At 40.4% G+C, this 13044-nt stretch overlaps 3 protein-coding genes across 3 annotated transcripts; 2 read left to right on the top strand and 1 right to left on the bottom strand.

The window, feature by feature from the left end:
• Positions 1-431: 431 nt before the first annotated feature.
• Positions 432-3189, top strand: LOC106313263 (phospho-2-dehydro-3-deoxyheptonate aldolase 2, chloroplastic). The gene is made up of 5 exons (XM_013751034.1): positions 432-949; positions 1585-1862; positions 1959-2235; positions 2492-2737; positions 2810-3189. Exons 1-5 carry the CDS (start codon positions 491-493, stop codon positions 3074-3076), a joined length of 1527 nt encoding a protein of 508 aa, XP_013606488.1. The 5' UTR covers positions 432-490; the 3' UTR covers positions 3077-3189.
• A 598-nt stretch (positions 3190-3787) lies between these two features.
• Positions 3788-8996, top strand: LOC106304276 (copper-transporting ATPase PAA1, chloroplastic). Its single transcript, XM_013740689.1, has 17 exons — positions 3788-4350; positions 4439-4492; positions 4613-4766; positions 5306-5380; positions 5471-5748; positions 5838-6056; positions 6204-6302; positions 6471-6620; positions 6716-6862; positions 6954-7004; positions 7090-7247; positions 7312-7444; positions 7509-7606; positions 7684-7930; positions 8050-8253; positions 8427-8507; positions 8594-8996. Exons 1-17 carry the CDS (start codon positions 3916-3918, stop codon positions 8819-8821), a joined length of 2811 nt encoding a protein of 936 aa, XP_013596143.1. The 5' UTR covers positions 3788-3915; the 3' UTR covers positions 8822-8996.
• A 122-nt stretch (positions 8997-9118) lies between these two features.
• LOC106304285 (potassium transporter 13) lies at positions 9119-13038 on the bottom strand. Its single transcript, XM_013740701.1, has 10 exons — positions 12710-13038; positions 12405-12633; positions 12089-12337; positions 11911-11961; positions 11495-11755; positions 11333-11385; positions 11116-11230; positions 10736-10990; positions 10084-10606; positions 9119-9988 (listed from the first exon to the last, which is right to left on the bottom strand). Exons 1-10 carry the CDS (start codon positions 12986-12988, stop codon positions 9451-9453), a joined length of 2553 nt encoding a protein of 850 aa, XP_013596155.1. The 5' UTR covers positions 12989-13038; the 3' UTR covers positions 9119-9450.
• Positions 13039-13044: the final 6 nt, after the last annotated feature.

The following is a 13044-nucleotide window of genomic DNA, read 5'->3' as shown; positions in this document are numbered from 1 at the left end:
ATGAAGTAAGTCCCTTAGTGAAGATATCAGCGTATTGGAATGCCGAGGGGACGTGAAGTACTTTCACCTCACCTATTGTCACTTTCTCTCTGGCGAAATGAATGTCCAATTCGACGTGTTTGGTGCGTTGATGCTTGACAGGATTGGACGACAAGTAGAGTTGTCGCAGAAAATCAGAGTGGCTCGCGAGAGTGGATGATAAAGCTCGTAAAGTAGATTTCGGAGCCAGCATGTTTCAGCTACTGCATTAGCCACGCCTCGATACTCTGCTTCTGCGCTGGAGCGTTAGACTTCGTTATCTTATTCATTGTTGATACAGTTACATATAAAGAAGAGTTAGTTACATGTAATTAAGATCTTCCTAGATTATAGGGTATTTACAAAATATATATCTGAGTATATTCTTTCATATAAAACAGATGTGTTTACTTTTCTATCGTCATTAAAAATCTCACCTTTTTTTCTTTCTCTCTATCCTCTCAAAGCAGAGATGATGACGACTCTCAACGTTTCTTCTCCTCTCCCAACCAAATCGTTCCTCCCTCACCGTCCCCCTCCTCGCCGTCAGATCTCCTTCGGCCCCGTCTTCGCCGTCCACTCAACCGACCCCAAGAAATCTCCAGAATCATTCTCCCGTCCGGCTAAATGGAGCTTAGACAGCTGGAAATCGATGAAAGCCTTGCAATTGCCGGAGTATCCGGATCAGAAGGATCTCGACTCTGTTCTGGAGACGCTTTCCTCTTACCCTCCCATCGTCTTCGCTGGAGAGGCGAGGAAACTCGAGGAGAAGCTTGGTCAAGCCGCCATGGGTCAGGCCTTCATGCTCCAGGGAGGTGATTGCGCTGAGAGTTTCAAGGAGTTTAATGCTGATAACATTAGGGATACCTTTAGGGTTCTTCTTCAGATGGGTGTTGTTCTCATGTTCGGTGGTCAGATGCCTATTATAAAGGTTTGATTTTTCACTCAACTCTGTTTTGTTTTTGAGTCTTGTGTGTGTGGTCAGATGCTAGTTATAAAGGTTTGATTTTTCACTCAACTCTGTTCTGTTCTTGAGTCTTGTGTGTGTGTGTGACTGTGTGGTCAGATTCTAGTTATAAAGGGGTTTGATTTTTCACTCAAATCTGTTTTGATTTTAAGTCTTGTGTGTGTGGTCAGATGCCAGTTCTAAAGGTTGGATCTTTTACTCAACTCTGTTTTGTCTCAAGTCTTGTGTGTGTGTGTGTGATCAATGAGTTATAAAAGTTCCATTTTTTCACTCAACTCTGTTTTGTTTTTAGTCTTGCGTGTGTGCGGTCAGGTGCCAGTTATAAAGGTTCGATTTTTCACTCTACTCTGTTTTGTTTTTAAGTCTTGTGTATGTGTAGTCAGATGCTAGTTATAAAGGTTCTATTTTTCACTCAACTCTGTTTTGCTTTTAAGTCTTGTGTGTGTGTTTGATTTGGTTGCGGAAAGTTTATGTTTTGTTTGTTGGGTTTTGTGTTTTCAGTTGGATTTGGTCGGAAAGTTTGTTGGGGTTTTGTGTTTACAGTTGGTTTTGGTTGTGGAAAGTTTATGTTTTGTTTGTTGGGTTTTGTGTGTTTTCAGGTAGGGAGAATGGCGGGTCAGTTTGCTAAGCCGAGATCAGACCCGTTCGAGGAGAAAAATGGTGTGAAGCTGCCTAGTTACAGAGGAGATAACATAAACGGTGATGCTTTCGATGAGAAATCTAGGATTCCTGATCCTCATAGGATGATCAGAGCATATACACAATCTGTGGGTACCTTGAATCTCCTGAGAGCATTTGCTACTGGTGGTTATGCAGCAATGGAGAGAGTTAGCCAATGGAATCTTGATTTCAGCCAACACAGTGAACAGGGCGACAGGTTTGCTCAAGCTCTTATAAACTTGTGTTGAATCATTTGGAGACGAGCTTTTGCTGAAGTCAGGAACTGTTTTTTGTTGTTGTTGTGATGAAATAGGTACCGTGAGTTGGCTAATAGAGTTGATGAGGCGTTAGGCTTCATGGGAGCAGCTGGACTCACCAATGCACACCCGATCATGACCACTACTGAGTTTTGGACGTCTCACGAGTGCTTGCTACTGCCTTATGAGCAAGCACTCACGAGAGAAGACTCAACGTCTGGACTTTACTATGACTGCTCTGCTCACATGGTTTGGGTTGGGGAACGAACTCGCCAACTCGACGGTGCTCATGTTGAGTTCTTGAGGGGAATCTCTAACCCCCTTGGAATCAAGGTACTTAATTAATATAATCCCAGCGTTCCATTAAGATGGATGTTTAAGAAAAAAGTTTTGTTTCACAAAGATAGATTTTTTTAATCTTTTCTATAAAAAGATTGTAAACTTCAAGAGAATTAATTGAATTACTATTGGCTAAAAGTTATTAAAAATTAATAATTACGGAAAATATGTATTTATTATAGTGATTTAATGTGTTTTCTTAATATATGTTTAGTTTCCTCATCTTGATTGTGTTTTTTTGTTGACTCAGGTGAGTGATAAGATGGTCCCAAGTGAACTGGTGAAGCTGATAGAGATACTAAACCCACAGAACAAGCCTGGAAGGATCACAGTTATAGTGAGAATGGGAGCTGAGAATATGAGGGTGAAGCTTCCTCATTTGATCAGAGCAGTGCGTGGAGCTGGTCAGATCGTGACTTGGGTTAGTGATCCAATGCACGGCAACACCATCATGGCTCCAAGTGGGCTTAAAACTCGTTCTTTCGATGCAATCAGGGTAAATAAATCTTTTACATACATTAACATTCAGCTCGTATGTTCTTTGCACTTATTGATTTTATTATATCAGGCCGAGTTGAGAGCCTTCTTCGACGTGCATGATCAAGAAGGTAGCTTCCCTGGTGGGGTTCATCTAGAGATGACGGGTCAAAACGTGACGGAATGTGTTGGAGGGTCGCGCACCATCACTTACAACGATCTAAGCTCGCGTTACCACACTCACTGTGACCCGAGGCTCAACGCTTCTCAGTCTCTGGAGCTTGCCTTCATCATCGCTGAGCGTCTGCGTAAGAGAAGGCTCGGTTCAGGGAGCCTTCTGTCCTCTATTGGATTCTAGAGGACACAAGAGGACAATGCCTTTATCCTTATTATGATATGATGATGTGTATAGAGAGGCTATGTTAAGTTTGGCTTTCGGACTAGTAAAGTAAAACACTTGTTTTTTTTTTTTTTTTGGTTATGCTTTTGTGTTTGGTTATGCTTTGATAAACCGGTTGGTAAATCAGTTAAAGTTTCAGAGTTAAATTCTTCTTTGTCGACTTATCTTATATTTTTAGAACCGGAAAATTAAAACTGAACTAAAAACTAAATGGATTTGAATTTTTGTGATATAATTTATATCCATAAAAATATTAATTATATTTGAAAATATTTGAAAATGAACTATAATGATTATTTTTTTCTGAAATATTAAAATTTATCCAATCGTTTAAATTTTTTTATCTGAAATCATAAAAAATCTGAGATTTAATTTTAAAAATTTTGAATTTAATTTTTTTTACTAGAATTAACCAAAAAAACTGGAATTGAATCCAAATTTGAATGAAACTACAATTATTTTGAATATTAGTCGGTTTTTAATTTTACTACTCAAACTAAATTGAAAACCGAAATAATCAAATCTAAACCGAACCAATTTTTTTAATTTTCCAAATGAATTTTAAACTTTTAAAATCGACGAACCAAAGAATGGAACCTGAACCAAACCCAATACCCACCTAACTAGTCTGGCTGCAAGAAAGAGTCAATCTTTACCACGAAAAGTCTGTTCATTCTGTTGTAAGATTTTGACTCAAAAAGACATAAACTTTAGACAAAACCATAAAGCTGTAATCGATTTTCAGACCTGACACCACAACAAAAGATAAACTAGAGGCTCAGGAGGAGCCACCTCCAATGGAGTCTACATTCGCCGCTTTCTCAACCATCACGGCGATGGCTCCTTCGTTGCCTCTCCTCACTATCTCCAAAGCTCTCCACAGTCACTTCTCCGGCGCTAGGCATCTCCGTCCTCTGTTACTCGCTCGCTCCTCTCCCGCTTCCCGTAGTCTTGGTTGCTTTCGCGCGAGCCGAATCGTCTCGTCGAGTTCGCTTTGTTATAGAACCTTGGGAGCTGCTGTTTTGCCGGTGATACGCCGCCGTTTGCAGTGTTTGTCCAGCTCGTCTCCGTCTTTCAGGAGTATCTCAAGTGGTGGTGGTGGTGGATTTGGAGGGTATAATGGTGGAAGCGGCGGTGGAGGAGGAGGAGGATCGGATAGTGGTGATTTAAAGGCGAAATTGGGTGGTGGCGTCTCTGTTCCGTCTTCAGACATCATTATCCTCGATGTCGGAGTACGTTCTCTCTCTCTCTCTCTAGATGATCTCAAATTCACTTCAAGACTGTTATGTTTAACAACATTGATGTTGTACTTGATTGAAGGGGATGACATGTGGTGGTTGTTCAGCAAGTGTGAAGAAAATACTGGAAAGCCAAGTAAGCAGCCTTTAAGACCAAAACTCATGTTATTATGTATGTTCTTTACAAAATGCTCGTCTGGTTATTTTGATTTGAAAAAAAAAAAAGTATTCTTGTTTTCTTCTCTTTGATGTATAGCCTCAAGTTGCTACTGCTAGTGTTAATCTCACCACGGAGACAGCGATAGTGTGGCCTGTACCTGAAGCCAAAAGTGTACCTGACTGGCAAAAGACTTTAGGCGAGGCGCTTGCCAATCATCTCACCAATTTCGGCTTTGACTCTACTCCTCGAGGTGAGAGGGAGGGTTCAGTCTCATATGAATGATGATGATTCAGTATGCTTTTTGGTGTATTAACTTCTTTTATCTCAACAAGGATCAGATTGTGGACCCTGCCTGATGGTGGAGGGGGTTGTTTGTTTCTTTGATGTGCTGTTCTTGCATTCTACTCTTTTCTTTTTGCGTTTGCACCTCTTTCTTCTTAACTTCTCATGCAGTTTCTAGTACTGACTAGAAATAGGGTTCCTTTGGAATCAATCAGGGGTAGCCGGAGATGAAAATTTGGTTAGTTTGCAAAATGACTGCATGAAACAAAGGTTGAGCTTTAGAAAAAGGTTTAATCTGTCTGATTGATTTTATTTGGAAACATGATGACCTTACTGCCTTCTTTAAACCAGACAGCATAACTCTGTACTGATGATCTTGTACTGTTTTTTTTGTTTCCTTTGCTATCTCTTATCTTAGTTTTACTGTTTCGTTCTTTACATGTGAAGTCTTAGGTATGTCTGCTTATCGTTCATGGTAAAAGTACTAAGTATCTTTCTTTGTTAAAGATTTGGTGACAGAGAATTTCTTCAAAGTTTTTGAAAGTAAGACAAAAGACAAGCAGGCTCGCTTGAAACAGAGTGGTATGAACCTTTCCCCAAGATTGATATATATTATTTCTGGAAGTTGATGTTTTATCGCTGATATTCGTATAATCTCTTCCTTGATTACAGGACGCGAGCTTGCTGTTTCATGGGCTCTTTGTGCTGTATGCCTAGTTGGCCATGTAACTCACTTTCTTGGTGTGAAGGCTCCCTGGCTCCATGCAGTCCATTCAACAGGGTTCCATGTCTCTTTATGTTTGCTTACGTTGCTTGGTCCCGGTCGTCAGCTAATACTTGATGGTTTCAAAAGCCTTTTAAATGGTTCTCCCAACATGAACACGCTAGTTGGTCTTGGGGCTATGTCATCATTTAGTGTTAGCTCCCTTGCAGCCTTGATTCCAAAATTGGTAAATTAACTATTCTTGTTGGAGTTTTTAAAACTTATTGCTCCTTGTGGTTGGTGGCTGATATTATAAAGCTGTTTGACGTCATCCAGGGATGGAAGACATTTTTTGAGGAACCAGTGATGTTAATAGCTTTTGTGTTACTGGGAAGGAATCTTGAACAGAGAGCCAAAATAAAAGCCACCAGTGATATGACTGGCCTTCTGAGTGTTTTGCCTTCAAAGGCTCGCCTTCTGCTTGATGGTGACTCAACTGTTGAGGTTCCTTGTAATAGTCTCTCTGTCGGCGATCTTGTCATCATACTACCAGGAGTAAGAAGAAAATAATTTTCATTTTCTCATGCATTGTATGATGTTATTTCCCATGTTTAATGGCATGCTACAACTTTAGAAATTTTGTTTCCCTGCTAACGCAAAGTGTCCTTGACGCATTATCATGTTTTTGCCTATTTCACGCAGGATCGAGTTCCAGCAGATGGTATTGTCAAGTCAGGTAGAAGCGCTATTGATGAGTCAAGTTTCACAGGTGAACCATTGCCAGTGACAAAAGAAGCAGGGGTAACTTTCTACTCCACGCCTATCTCTATTTAATGTAGCATGAAACAGATGACAAAGAATAATATCATCTTGACTTTTTCTTGGTTATCTTTTTGATTCTTCTCATGGTAGTAACTTATGGATGTAATGTAACTAATGTTTTGTTGTTAAAAAATTCTCTTGGGCTAGAGTCAAGTCGCCGCAGGATCTATAAACCTGAATGGAACTCTTACTGTCGAAGTGCATAGATCAGGGGGTGAAACTGCAGTTGGGGACATTGTTCGTATGGTTGAAGAGGCTCAAAGCAGAGAAGCACCCGTACAACAGTTGGTTGACAAGGTCTCTTTTCTCTTTCCTTTTTACCTTTCTATATAAATTCCTAGGGTCATTTCAGGACTAATATTTGTTTTTGTTTTTTTTTTTGGCAATTACAGGTCGCAGGGCGTTTCACGTATGGAGTGATGGCAATCTCTGCGGCTACATTTACATTCTGGAATCTATTTGGTGGACATATTCTTCCCTCTGCCTTGCATAACGGGAGCCCAATCTCTTTGGCCCTCCAACTATCTTGCAGCGTTCTGGTATAACATTTTTTTATAACATAAAGTGTTATGATCACCGTTCTCCTCTTTTAGTAATCATGCTGTCTCACAGACCTTTATCTGGATTTAGGTTGTGGCTTGTCCATGTGCCCTTGGGTTGGCCACACCAACTGCAATGCTGGTAAGTTTTCTAACTGGACAAAAACCTTTTTTCTGTTATGGACGAGACAGAGGTAAGATGTTGAATAGCTTGATATATTCTTTAGGTTGGTACATCACTAGGAGCAAGAAGAGGCTTACTTCTTCGCGGTGGTGATATTCTTGAAAAGTTTTCCTCCGTTGACACTGTTGTCTTTGACAAAACTGGGACACTGACAAAGGGACACCCTGTTGTGACTGGAGTTATTATTCCTCAAGATTCAAGGTTAGGCTCTTTGCTCTCTCTAAAATTGAATGATAAACATCTGATTTTTCATGTTCTTACGCAGGCACAATCTTAATGATACTTTGTCAGAAGTTGATGTTTTGATGTTAGCAGCTGCTGTTGAATCAAACACTACTCACCCTGTTGGGAAAGCGATTGTTAAAGCAGCCAGGGCTCATAATTGTCAGACTATGAAGGTGGGACTGTTAAATGATATGTGTGTCCCTTGTTTGATGAAATTAATGAACTCAATCACTGCAGGCAGAGGATGGAACGTTTACTGAGGAACCAGGGTCTGGCGCCGTTGCTATCGTCAACAACAAGAGGGTTGCAGTTGGGACACTAGAGTGGGTTCAGAGGTATAATCTGTTCATCATTTGTATTAGTTGTTTATTAACAGAAGCTTTATTTTTTAATTCACGCTTGCTCAATGCAGACATGGAGCCACTGGGAACTTATTGAATGCATCTGAAGAGAATGAATCCAACAACCAGTCTGTTGTGTATATTGGTGTGGACAATACACTTGCTGCAGTCATCCGCTTTGAAGATAAGATCAGGGAAGATGCTGCACAAGTTGTTGAGAATTTGACTCGACAGGGGATTGATGTGTACATGTTGTCTGGTGACAAGAAGAGTGCTGCAAACTATGTAGCCTCTGTTGTTGGTATTCCTCAAGACAGGGTATGTTCTTCTCTCCATGGATTGAGCTCCTGAAATCACCTTAGCTCCTTAAAATTTGCATAGGAACTGATGATAGTGAAGTGCCAAAACACAGTACCTGATCCTAGTTTATTATACAGGTTATATCAGGAGTTAAACCAGCAGAGAAAAAGAAGTTTATCAATGACCTTCAGAAGAATAAGAACATAGTTGCAATGGTTGGAGATGGAATAAACGATGCTGCTGCACTGGCATCTTCTGATGTTGGAGTAGCTATGGGTGGTGGTGCAGGTGCTGCCAGTGAGGTGTCTCCCGTTGTCTTGATGGGCAATCGGTTAACACAGGTTTGTCATACTAAATTCCACAACACTTGTAACTTTTTTCATTTTGTTGTTCTATATCTATAAAGTGCGAGCTCTGACTGATTACTACATCAACTTATATAGTCAATGCCGTAATTGATTTGATATCATGAATTTGGGCACATGTAGTTAATAGTTACATGATTTCCACGCAGTTGCTCGATGCATTGGAGCTAAGCCGGCAAACCATGAAGACTGTAAAACAAAATCTTTGGTGGGCATTCGGATACAACATTGTAAGTTATTCTGCATTTTCAACGTTTGTTTTCTTAGTTGTGAATTTGTAATGAGTGAATGTCTCTTGTTTTAAAAACATATACAGGTAGGGATCCCGATTGCAGCTGGAGTGTTGCTGCCATTGACTGGAACCATGTTGACTCCATCTATGGCAGGGGCTCTCATGGGTGTGAGCTCACTCGGTGTTATGACTAATTCTCTACTTCTAAGGTACAGATTCTTCTCGAACCGAGAAGACAAAAATGTCAAATGGGAACCAAAAGAGGGATCAAAGCAACCGCATGAGAATGAAAGGTGGAAGGAAAGCTCTTAAACCGAACATTCCCTCTATATGGATGCTATTTTTTGCATAGATAGATCTCTTTTTTTGTTTATTACTTTTCTTCATTTCAATTATTTGAGCTTGTAAGAGGACCAGAACACGATAAAAATTTGAGGACCATTGCTTGGAACTTGTAACTTTTAGACAGAATAATACATTCAACACACTCTCACTGAGTCTCTAAGGCAGTGCATTTGAGACTCTGGAATGTGATCTTCTGTAAAACTATAGTGAATAAGCAAAAACTCATTGAGGAATTAAGACACCATACAGACCCAAAAGGAAAACTCTCTGCCAAAGCAAGCTCTTTATTATACAACTCCAATACAATACCCAGTCTGGAAAGAGCCAGGACAAATCAATTAATAAAAGAACAAGTACATAATCATATCTCAACCCTCAAAACAGAAACAAAAAAGATCATCTTGTTTCTCCTATACTTTTATAACCAATAACATTTATGAAACAATGTGTAGAAAAAAAAAAATCTCTCACCCGAGTTGGTTTTGTGTTCTTTCGTGTTCTTCAGACACCATGGAAGTACTCCATGAGATTTGCTCGTAGATGAAAACCAGTTTGTTTGATCAGTGTGCTTGCAGATCCTCACCAAAAAAAACGGTTTACACCATATAAGTCATTCCAACTTGCATCAAATGCGAATGTGGAACGCTTAGGTTTGTAATCCCTCTCCTGCTGTTCTTCCTCAAGAAAGCATACATGTAATTTATTACCAGCTTCTTCAGAAACCAAGAATCCTTTGTAGCTCTTATATCCCCATGTCCCAGTAGATACACTACCCCTGACTCTTTCGCTTTGTGTATAAACGACAGTTCTTTCTCTAAACTCTGTTCTGCATCCAGCGCTGGTGTTTCATTTGAAGGACCTGCGCCAAAATCCATGCTGCTCCTTTTCTCCGAGGGTCGCATGTATGACTCCAAGTGCTCAGCCAAGAGAGGCACTCCAAGCGAATACACACTTCCATTGGGTGCTATCAAAACTCTGGACAGAGTCGTGTCATCCTCTGAATCCGTATTATTGTCTCCGTCGCTCTCAAGTGAACGCTCCTGCGCTTCCTTCCTTATAAATTTCTCTAGACTCTCAATCAAAATTTGCTCAAACGCCTGGTGGTTTTCCTTCCGCACATCTTTGTATCCGTACCTGTTTTAAACACGAGAAAATAAATATTATCAAACCAATTTTTTTTTTTAATTATCAAACCCAATTACTTTCCACATGAAAATCACTTTGTTTACCTGGCAACACAGCGGAATAAATGATAGCTTCTTGGGCAGACACGTCTGAAAAGAAACCTCTCAGACTGAGGCACGCTTGGAACAGGGACATACTTTATACACACAAAGATAACCATTGAATGGATTGCAGGTAGTGTCGTTAAGAAATGACCAAATATAGCTGGAACTCCTTTCGCTAGCTCATTATAAAGAAGACCAATACCGGGTGCTCTAATTGTACCAAGGTTACTGCCCAGTTCTCGCAGTAGGTCCATTGGTAGCTTTTTCTGGACTTCGGTTTCATACTTCAGTTTACTCCCGTAGTTCCAAACGTACATAATGAAAAACATGATTGCAGCAAAAACAAGGATTATCCAACTTCCGTCGGCCACACTTGACAAAACTGATGAGAAGAACATCAGTTCGACTCCTAGAGCAACAACTGCAAACAAGCACACGACTATGATGTTCGTCTGCCAGATAAGAAGCATGATGAGCGTCACCAAAATTGTTGTAGTCATCATAATCCCCAGCTCTGCAATGCCTGAAGATACAAAATCCAAAACCAGAGGCATGAATATGTTTAGGATTAAACGGACAAACTTGAGGTTTAATACCTTGTGACTTGAGTCATAATACAAATTAAGGAGTAATTACGAGAAGGAAATATTACCATATGCGTTTCCAATCATGAAGATGTTTGAGATAGAGCAGATAACGATCAGGCACACTACCAAAAGAAACCAGTTTAGAACCGGTATATATATCTGTCCGATGAATTTCTTTGACGTATGAATGATTTTAAGACGGGGGAAACAGCCTAGTGCTATTGATTGTTTGATGCATGTAAATGTTGCAGTTGTCATTGCACGACTGGCAATTAGAGCAGCAATATTAGAAATGAGAAAGACTGGCCAGAATATGAAACCTGGAAGAAAAAAACAAAGAGTCATCAACAGTTAGCAACTTGAAATGAGCCGTAAAATCAAGCCAGCAAATGAAGAATACACTCTTGTTGATTTTGACGTACTGTGGGAATCTAACGGATCTTACTTGGAACTGACGAAAAGAAAGCATTCCCAGCATGGCTGAAATTTTCAGAAAGGTATGCGGCTTGACCCAAATAACCCAACAAGAGGCAAGGTAACACCAGAAGGGTAAAAGTAAGCTGCATATAAATACTACCACTGAATCAAAAGTTCAGATGACTAAGAAAGGCAACTATCACGAAAACAGAGGCAAGAAATGAGTCTTTATCTCTTTAAACTACCTGGATCGAGTGAACCGAAAAGTAGCTAAGATCTGCAAACATGGCCTCCGAACCTGAGACAAAATCCGCATGTATGATATGAGAAATGACATTTAGTAGAAATTAAGTCAATATATTTTATGCTTTTAATAGTTTATCCCGGAATATGAAATAGAAATTTACCAGTTGCACATAGAACACAACCACCAAGCGCATACCACGCATTAACAGAGTTTCTCTTGAAAAAGTAATAGATGTGTGCAGGATTAAAAGCTCTAAAAACACTGCTGTCATATTTAGCAAGGTTGTAAATCCCGATTCCCGCAAGACAGAAGAACCACAGAAGTAAAGCTGGACCCAAGGCAAGCCCCAGTTTGCTAGCTCCATATTTCTGTACACTGAACAAGATCACAAGAAAGCTGACTGATATCACGAGCACCTGATCTGCAAATGGAGCCACAATTATAAATTTATTCACAAAAAGGGGTGACCAATCACTCGTAACGATAAGATTTATGTTTCTAATTAATGATAAGACACAAAGAACTTTCATATTTCTTAATCACAAGCTGATGGCCGTCAACTAAATTACGAATTACCTTGTTCTATAGCACCGACTCCAACCTTCAGACCACCAATAGCAGACATTACTGCGTCCAAAAAGAGGAGGAAGATTACATGTTACTTCATACACATCAACCACAACACAAGGTCCAACCATCATCTACCAACAAATAATAGCAGTAATGATGCTTACAAAATCCTTTTTTCCTATACCTGACATTGCAGGCGTAACAACGGCATCAGCAATCACCATAGCAGTACCAGCAAGAACCAAAATCAGAAGAAGCTTTTTCAACACCATTGACGCCTCAAGTTTCTCTTTAATTATCAAAGATCTTTCAAGTTCCGGAGATGGAACCTTCAAACCAAATCCCGATATGCGAGCATCTGATGGAAGCTGATTCGGGATAAGGCTAACATTCGCGTGCCTACAGATCAACGAATACAAAGCAAAAGTACCACCTGCAATCCATTTCCAGATATCAAAACTTATCCTTCAACAAGATAGTGGAATAAAAAGAGAATATACCTTCACCATCGTCATTAGCCCAAAGAACAAAAAACACATACTTTACAAGAGGGAGCAATATCAAAGTGTAGATAACCAATGACAAGGCTCCGATTACATCTTCCTTGTCGTTGATTGGAGATCTGTTGAACATGACACTGAACGTGTACAACGGACTAGTTCCAATATCACCAAATACAACCCCTAAGGTCTGCAAAGCAAGCACGAGCTTCCTCCCTATGCTTGAGTCCTTCAAAGTTAATTAAACACTTGGATTAAGCTTACGCAATCAGGTCCAACATATGCACTCAAATCAAATGCTTTACCTCGATGTCGTTCTTCTGAGCTCCAGGGATCTCGAGCGCGTCCACGTCGAACGAGTCAACGGCGGGGCTAGTACGGATCAAACGCTGCTCCACGTTGTCGTCCTCCTCCTCGTCGGAATCTAAGTGCTGACGCTCGTCGTAATCTTCGTCGTCGTCGTAATCGTCGTCGTAATCGTTCTTCTCGTCGAAGACCCAACGCGACAAGGAGGTCGTGGAGCCGTCTCCGGTTATCTCGTCGTCCATCTCGGACCCGCTGCTTCCTTCTTCCACGCTAAACATCGATACCGTCGGGAGAGAGAGAGAGAGAGAGAGAGAGAGAGAGAGAGAGAGAGAGA

The sequence above is a fragment of the Brassica oleracea genome, chromosome C1 (assembly GCF_000695525.1).
Source record: "Brassica oleracea var. oleracea cultivar TO1000 chromosome C1, BOL, whole genome shotgun sequence".
In the NCBI taxonomy this organism is placed as follows: domain Eukaryota; kingdom Viridiplantae; phylum Streptophyta; class Magnoliopsida; order Brassicales; family Brassicaceae; genus Brassica; species Brassica oleracea.
The sequence above is the reverse complement of the archived record's forward strand: the minus strand, read 5'-3'. Positions and strand labels throughout refer to the sequence as shown.